This window comes from Dermacentor variabilis, chromosome 1, assembly GCF_050947875.1.
Source record: "Dermacentor variabilis isolate Ectoservices chromosome 1, ASM5094787v1, whole genome shotgun sequence".
Taxonomy (NCBI): Eukaryota; Metazoa; Arthropoda; class Arachnida; order Ixodida; family Ixodidae; genus Dermacentor; species Dermacentor variabilis.
This window is the reverse complement of record NC_134568.1, coordinates 135225860-135234636: the sequence shown is the minus strand read 5'-3', so window position 1 is coordinate 135234636 and position 8777 is coordinate 135225860. Positions and strand designations below refer to the sequence as shown.

The 8777-nt window shown below is 45.0% G+C and overlaps 1 protein-coding gene across 1 annotated transcript; it reads right to left on the bottom strand.

Moving 5' to 3' along the window:
- Window positions 1–4239: 4239 nt before the first annotated feature.
- On the bottom strand, window positions 4240–7897 carry LOC142584935 (uncharacterized). The gene is made up of 5 exons (XM_075695298.1): window positions 7739–7897; window positions 6228–6289; window positions 5993–6082; window positions 5202–5228; window positions 4240–4401 (listed from the first exon to the last, which is right to left on the bottom strand). Exons 1-5 carry the CDS (start codon window positions 7815–7817, stop codon window positions 4342–4344), a joined length of 318 nt encoding a protein of 105 aa, XP_075551413.1. The 5' UTR covers window positions 7818–7897; the 3' UTR covers window positions 4240–4341.
- Window positions 7898–8777: the final 880 nt, after the last annotated feature.

Genomic DNA, 8777 nt, shown 5'->3' with positions numbered 1-8777 from the left:
GGCGTTGCGCTACTAAGCCCGAGCTCGCGAGGTTGAATCCCGGCCACGGCGGCTGCATTTCGATGGGGGCGAAATGCCAGAACGGCCGTGCACTGCGCATTCGGTGTGCGCTAACGAACTCTATAGGTGGTCCAATTCAATCCGGAACTACGGCTTTCATCATAATCATACCGTGGTTTTGGCACCTAAGATCCGAGAATTTATATTTTTAATCCTTGTGTTGCGCTGCGCCCTCTTTTCGATATTATCACACGCCAACTAGCCCAGTTGTCGACTTTACTGAATCACCATTGCATTGGGGCCGCAGACATTACATAACCCGCATTATACCCATGGGCAGCTGCTCACATATCGAAGGGTTTCCCTCGCTTGTTCACTAGTTGGTTACGTTACCTCTAGAGACGCCGTAACGCAAGGTTGAGCCCGACACAAGCTACTTCCTGCATATTTATTCGTCGCCCGCCTTTTGTTACGCTCGCTGACGCACGAACCGATTCGAGAGGTTGATTTTCAACACGCAGCGCTTGCGATACATACGCAGGTTTCAAGTTCCTTGCCAAGGCTAAGCGATAAGCGCTTTCGTGTCGCTTCCCTGGCCAGAGGCTGCTCTTTATGCGAACCATTAAAGACCCGCAGACACGCAATGAAATTTGTACCTGCTCTGGCATTTCGCTTCCTTGACACGCTAAGTCCATAGCAGGTTTAATTGCTTATGGGAATTTCATAAAAAGTTTCTTCCATATTATTATGACGCGCAAGCACACCCAAAGCGCAATTTGTATGGCAATTCGTCATGCTAGAAAAAATCATATATATGTAAATGCCGTTGTATATATGCGCAGTGCCGTGATAACGCACTATTTCAAAACGTACGTAACAATCCTAGAATGTCCAGAGAGCATTGCTGCTTCCATTTCATTGACCCATGCGACAGATCTCACTTTTCGCCGCTATAGCCGCAGTTATCTCTGGCTAAAATTAGCCGATTCTTCGTGTACTTAAAAACAAGGAGCTCGACTTTATTGATTGCTACCGCTCCTGCAATATTGTCTACTTTTAATCATCGTCCACTAATTGAATTTCAAGCTCGAGCAAAACAACAACAACGATCAATAACCACAAAAAAGATTTTCTCTCGTTAGCTGGCTCGGTAACAAGGGTGACAAGGCGCCAGCCAGCTAAGCTTCCGATTATCTGGCACCGCAACTGCATTTTCACAATGCGTCCAGCTCTTTATGAGACAGACTATGCACGTTGGACTCCCATATAAATACTTATATGTAATTTATTCATGTAAACTGGCTTCCCGAACACAATTTGAGGAGTCCCATAGGTCCCGTTTGTCGGGGTCTCTTAATGTTCCCATTCAGGACTAAACTACTGAATCTTGTATATGCCTCACTCTGCGTGCCTTCGAGAGCCACAAATGGTTCCCTGTCTTTCAGTCACAGCACTCCGTACTCTCCAGCTTGCATGGGAAAGTCCCCAAGCGGACATGCATGGCGAACTGTCGCATAACGGCCGCTCGATAGCAAGCAAAATCTTAGAGTAGAGGAAGCTGTAGTTTATTTTTATCTTTAATGAAACAAGTGCAGAGTGAAACGATGCCGGAGTCTCTTACAAATGGAACAAAGTTTGAACAATGCGCAGGTCACCTCTTGCTCAGCAGGAGAAAGCCATAGCCACCATGTCGAGTGATTTAGTTCGGCTTCTTGTATTTAGTATACGTGTTATGGATATACGTTTCCATCGCTTCTGCTAAACATAACTATATACCTTTATTGGTAGTTGAAGAGCATGTGCAATTGCGACGAACGTGTCTCTGCAGAGATGTTAACCAGGAGTGCGCTTAAGTTTAAATAAGCAGAAGTCATAAATACCTCAAGCTCGTCACCCGTCAACAGACCGAATCCTAAGAGGCAAATAAAGAAAACATTATGAAAATGAAGAAAATGTATCACCATAATGAATTTGAAACACGAATGCTGTCGTACGCAGTCAGATCCCCCAAAGCGCTAAACACAGACTTGTAGTGAGGGTTCGTATTATAATATAGTTAAACCAGTTAAACTCCCTGGAAAAAAGACGAGGCAATGGCGTATAGCTCCGCTAATATGGAAAACTATCTTTGTTTTTACCTTATTATATTCAGTGGTAAATACTTGACTGCATAGATTCACATATAGCGTGTGTGCGTGCGTGCGTGTGCGCGTGTGCGCGTGTGCGCGCGCGCGTATGTGTGTGCGTGTGTGTGTGCGTGTGTGTGTGTGCGTGTGTGTGTGCGTGTGTGTGTGTGTGTGTGCGTGTGTGTGTGCGTGTGTGTGTGTGCGTGTGTGTGTGTGTGCGTGTGTGTGTGCGTGTGCGTGTGTGTGTGTGCGTGTGTGTGTGCGTGTGTGTGTGCGTGTGCGTGTGTGTGTGTGCGTGTGTGTGTGTGCGTGTCTGTGTGCGTGTGTGTGTGTGCGTGTGTGTGTGTGTGCTCGCGTGTGTGCGTGCGTGCGTGCGCGCGCGCTCTGGTGCGTGCATGGTGCTTGAATTTCCTGAATCCTTTTTTCTCTTTTTGCCGTAATCTCTGCCCTTACACGCCCCCTCGACCCCCGGAGCACAGGATAGGTACATGCTACATCTTCGTAGATATGTCTTGGTTGAGTTGTGCTGCATTTTAGACAGAAAACCGAAATAAAGAGACTACGGAAATGGAGATATGAAAGGGCAAACTACGACCTGTTTTATTCATTGCAAGAGCGTGTTCTTATATGGCGATATAGTCATCTATTTTCAGGTAGTTTTGCTTTTCCAGCTAATACGTAGCAAACGCACCACAGGACCACTTAATACAAATTATGGGGTTTTACGTCCCAAAACCACGATCTGATTATGAGGGAACTCTGGAGATTTGGACCACCTGAGATTCTCTAACGTACACCTGAATTAAAGTACATGGGTGTATTCCTGTTTCGCCGCTATCGAAATGCGGCCACCGTGGCCGGGATACGATCCCGTGACCTCGTGCTCAGGCCCGTTTGTTGCGCTGCTTAGAGTATGTCTCCATGCCTTTCCTTATTTTCTTTTCTTTTGCAATACTACACTGTACAACAGTAAATTCACGTTGTTTTCTTGCACGTGTTACTTAAGTAGTGCCTTTGAAACGTTCCAATTAAAAAAAATTGTGTGTGCTAAAATGTATTGTCACGGCCTTGGGGCATTGTTTCGGACACCAGGATGACGCTTTCCACCAGAAATGGATCGAAACCATTGTGATAAGTGCGGCTGAAATGTAATGTCGTGCCAGTGGGGTGGTTTCGCTGTAAACGAGACAGTTCTATGTCGGCCGTGTCGGTGGGGCTTCGGCGGGAACGTCCCTGGTTAATCTCCCTACCTTTCCATTTTCGTTTCTCTCTGTCTCTCTCTCTCTGTAAGATTTTATGTGCTGCCAGATCTTAGTCGCCATACATTACGAACGTTTGCTTGTTTTCTTGCTCGATAGATGGCCTCCCACAACTTTTCACAACGGCGCACGGGGCATATTTGTTTACAAGTGCGGCCGCTCCTCGTGTGCTTTGAATACAGTGGAAATCATGCAGCACTGACCTGAAATATACACGAAATTCTTCAAAACATACAGATTTGCCAATACAATCAGCGTCGCATCACAGACAGACGAGCTGATATGAGCGGCCAGACTTCGCAAACACCTTTCTTCTCGTTTCCCGTGCCTTGTCACCGCTTCCCACTTGTTGCGAACGGGCTGCACGAAGGCCAGAGCGGTCGATTTGAAATCGCTATGACCAGAACTGAAGTGCACTGAAATATGCAGGTGTAAAATCAGCGCCGTATCGACCTAGCGTGACCGTTGGCTGAGACGCGCAGAGTGGGTATACGTGCACAAACCCCTCGACTGCAGGTAGGCTATCCGCTCAACAAGGTCAACGCCGGCTCTAGCTCGGCTGGCGAGAGCAGACGTTCACGCATTTCAACTTCGAAAGTATGTTTCCATCCATTTCGAGAGCAATTAGGTATATATAAAACCTCAGCTCTTGCGGCAGTCACGTTGTCGGTGCGTGGTGCTTTCGCTGCAGCTGCGGCCGATTTCGCGGAGACTGGCCGAACCACACTCGGCAGACTGATTTTCTCTGCGTCGGCGCCACGAAAGACTTGCCACATTGCGACAACTGGCTGTATTCTGTCGTTTTGGGTCGGTCCAGTGTGATCGGGCCTTGAGTGACCAAGAATTCTCACAAATTCGATTTGCTTCAGCCTTTATTTTGGCGCACAGTCTACGGGTCTAGAAAAAAAGCAACGCCTCTTTTTTCTGAACGGTGCTCCGCACGGGCTCATTGTAGGCTAGCGAGAGGCAGGCTTGCAGTGGTTGTAGGCTGCTTTAATAGCGGTCGCCACTTGCTCCTGGAGAAAGGAAAGAGAAAACGCAATCAATTAAGGATTGAACTCACTTTCACCAGTTCTTTCGGCATTTTTGTGTTTATGAATTTTTTTCACATACTTTACTACTCCGTCTTCCGTTACAGTGGCCTGCAGTTACTGGCTCTCAGGTATTGAATGTGGAAGAGCGCGCGCTAAAACATTGTTGATGATATTCCTTCTTTTATTTTTTAAATAAGAATAAAGGTAAGAGAAGGACCTCTAGTCACCTTAGAATCGTGTCAGTTACTTCCTTTCAGATGACATGTTTAAATATAAGAATTACCATAATGCAATATAACAAGAACATTTACGCCTCCAGAATATCAAGCACGAAAATAGCTAGGAAGAGTGGAGGTGCCGATGTATGCCGAGATGTACAAGAGCATATAGTAGATGTAAAAGAGAGAACACGCTGTACCTGCACACTGCATACCAAACAACTGAAGCGTGAAGCGACATTGAGGTTGTTATGTACGGTTGACATGAGGAGGCGCGCAAATGTGCGAAATAGTGAGTGCTGCTCGCACACTCACAAATACCTTTTATTATTATTATTATTATTATTATTATTATTATTATTATTATTATTATTATTATTATTATTATTATTATTATTATTATTATTATTATGTGTGAGCATCATAACCAACATGTTGCACAATATCTGAGTGACCGAAACGTATGCCCAGCACCTGCACTTGAGCAAGCCGAAATGATTATCTCAGTAAAAAAAAATGAAAAAAGGAAACGAAAAACATCGATGATAAGGAATCCCTACTTACCGAGAACACTGTCGAAATCAGCGAGGCCTGCATGAAAAAAAAAGAAGGAAGACAGTTTAATAAGTTGTAATGATTGTATTTGACGTCATCTAGGGTGCATTCTATGTCGTTATTTCTTAACTGCAGTTTTTAAACAATATGCTGGGTAATTAGAGGAAATGTGATGTGGCTAAATTTTAGGTGATACGGAAACCCACAGGATAAAAACTTTCAAACGCCATAGGAACTAAAGCTCGTATTCCTGCTGAACTCTTCACTACTATGCTCTCTCGGAATTATGTATACAATTAAAGCAAAGTTCCCCTCTGCCTAAATTTCTCTGCCTGACTTCGTGTATCAGGAGTACCATTTGTGCCCAAACTGGCAGGAGAGCGTACGTTGGAAATGTTAAAACAACAAATAATAGTGCCGAACTCTCCTTTACAAGTCACTCATGTCGTCACATCGTATTTCCCCCGGTTCCCAATAAAAATAACCGTAGAAAACACAGAAGAAGACAGAAAATAAACGAAATCCAAAGCCAATTTTGTAATCACAGGAGTAAAAGAGGCGTGCGGGCGCGGACAGATAACGAGCGTACGATTACAAACAACTACAGCCGCCAGTGCAACCTTAACTTGCTTCTCCCCCCTTGTACCTGAAATAACGTGCTCTCTTTGCAAATGTTAAGTAAATCCAGCAGAAACAACATTTATTTCTCTGCTAAGAAAGCCAGATTGGTTTTCATACATGAATATAAGTCATACAAACAATAAATTCTATACCCCATAGTATTATGAACCTGAACTTACAAAGTCCACATCAGTTTCGCATTTCGCCTTAATAATCTCGGCCACGTTGTCTCCCTTCTCGCCAAGGACCTCCAGTGCCTTGGTTTTCACCTGCGCGAAAAAGTCCTGGGTTAGAAAAAACACTGCGCAAGCAGCAATCCGAAAGACTGCTGGAGCATCTGCCTTCAGTAATAAAATAATTTTATTGATTCAGTGAGTGAGTGAGTGAGTGAGTGAGTGAGTGAGTGAGTAGTACCTCAGGAGGCGCGTGTTCCGCCATGCAGCTGAGAACTCCCTTGATATCGCCGTGGCTCAGACCTGCAAATCAAAAACAAATCAGAGACTTTTCGGGTGCGGTTTGGGAATCGCATTTCTCTGTGTATGAGTATTCATTCAACCAAATTTGTCATGACAGGAGCACGCGACCTAGAAAAGCGAGAGCGCAATGCAAAAAAAAAAAATTACATTAAATTTCACTTTTAATAAAGAGGCAATTCAAAAGCGATTATTGAGTGAACGCAGTGTACGAACAACATAAAACACGCACCATCTTACGCTGCGTAGCTGACACCGCTGCATCAGTGCTCAACGAGAGATTAGCATGCATGTTTGCATACACGCGAATGTTTGGGGTTCATCAACAAGCGGGCTACTTCTGCATGAGGCTGCCACAAGCGTGAATGACTTTGAATGCTCCCACAAATACCGGTATGTTTATTAGCCGAAAGTTTATTTAGCAAGTTTTATTTATTGAAACAGCTGTTGGAAGTTATCGCATAATAGGCTGATGCCAACTGCCCAAATGTCCTATAAAAAAAATCCACCTGTGCGGCACTCTTTCTATGAGGGTCTTAAAAGTATTCGCCGAAAAGATGGTATAAGCAATTATGCCTGCCACACGAATTAAGATGACTAGATGAATTCAAGTGCTCTTAGGTCATAAAAATCCCAGCTATACATAGGTGCTTTTTTTGTTACTACATTCTAGCACAAAAATATTTTCACAGTGCGTGCAAGCAGACGTAACGCCATCAAGTCCTGCGGTCGACAGACGCAACGCAGCCTGTTGACTGCAGCGACAACGGAGAGACAGCAAAATAAAAACAAAACTAAATGGGTAGAAACACAAATACTTAATACACGTTTACACAGTTCCTATGAGGAAAAAAACACTACAAAAATGGGGTTTGACGAGAAAAAATGGCGGCAATAGAAAGATATGGCTATACTTGGCCTCCTTTCTTCGAGTTCCTAAACGTACTCGTTTATCAGTTCCTTCTCAAAAGCTTTACCCTTCTTACGCGGCCAATGGTGAACTCCCTTAAAGTAAGAAAGCACATTTGCTAAAGCAGTTTTACCAGGTTGAAAGTTTTGGCCATTCCCACTGTCTGCAACGAGCGGTCAGCGGGTTCCGTGAGATGTGCATTCAAATGCTGTTCGGTTTGTATACGCTACGAAACAATATTTGCACAAACAAGGCTTGGAGCCTTGTGCAGCCTCGCTTGCGTAGACCTCGACTGCAGGCAAAGAACTCTAGGCTAAGGCATCCCTTGTTCGTTCACTATCGGCCAAGTCAAGTCTCCATCTTGGTGTGGCCCGTTTGGCTTCTATAGTTGTATCAGACGGGCAGCAATGCGCACAGGTTTCTGACCACCCGTGCGCATTTAACAGCAGCTAAAAGCATAAGAAACACCGAGAGTCTTGTACGCGTAACATCGCACTATATTCATCAAGTGCTAAGAATGGTAATAATGTTAATTATCTTACCGCACAATTCCCGGCCGCCGGCCGCCTCAGCTAGGAAAGCACCGAGGAGGACGAGACCGCACACGAGCAGCACGTTCATTTCGGATGAGTTAAGGTTCTCTCTGCGAGAGCACTGCGATAACTCGAATGAAGTGGGTAGAACGAGTTGGACAAAGTAAGCGGTGGTCAGGTGCGGTTATATATGCATGCGTCCTCTTCCCTGTGTCCTTGATCAGCGCGTGAAGCGTTATAATTTAAGCTAACCGCGAAGCTTCCGAGGGTTTCCCTCTTCGTGTCGCGTATCTAAATTTGCTACCCGCATCGCGCTGACGCACCATTCTTACCCATCTGTAAACGTAATGAAATAAACAATGATACGTGAAATTGTGCCAAACGTATGGGCGCTTTCTTTTGAAACGAAAAGGAGATTGAGTAACAGGAAACTCTAAGGGGGGGGGGGGGCTGTTAGGTTTGTTATACGCAACGCGTCTATCGATCAACACTTTTTGGAACTTCTTGTTCTTTTCTTTCCTTCTCTTTGCATGTGCGTGCGTCTGTCTCTTTATCAGACTTTAACACGCGAATCTGCCCCGTGGCCTCCAGTTCGAAGAGATGCACTTGGCGACTGGACAGAGCGTATTGCAAACATCCTCTCACTCGCGATTCTCGGAAGGAATGGCTTCGTGCCGACACACTTTGCGTGTCACGTGCACTCGTATACGTAAATGCCTCTTTCTGGCACTTCATCGGGACCCCTTCTCTATAACGCTCGCTCGCTGTAGGCGACACCTGGACTTGCTACAGAGTCGTCTTCCTTTTTTTTTGCTTTCTTCAAAAACTACTTCTCGGAATCTTTTTTTTTTGCGTTACTGATATTGCGCAACGCTAGCCTGACGTGAGAAAACGCAACTGCAATATACCATTGGAACTGGCGATACATGATGACAATGCAGACTATGATATCTGACACCTTGTGTTCTTGGGCCTTTAAGTCATTTTCCTTTGGCCGCCGCGGGAAGTGCTTCGAGCTGAATGTCGAACCTTCATTTTCCTCGGCTCC

Coding starts and splice junctions, on each gene's coding strand:
- LOC142584935 (XM_075695298.1), bottom strand. CDS start 7,817: ATGAACGTGCTGCTCGTGTGCGGTCTCGTCCTCCTCGGTGCTTTCCTA. Junction 6,083..6,227: donor CGGAACACGCGCCTCCTGAG/GTACTACTCACT, acceptor TTTTTCGCGCAG/GTGAAAACCAAGGCACTGGA. Junction 5,229..5,992: donor GCGAAACTGATGTGGACTTT/GTAAGTTCAGGT, acceptor TTTTTCATGCAG/GCCTCGCTGATTTCGACAGT.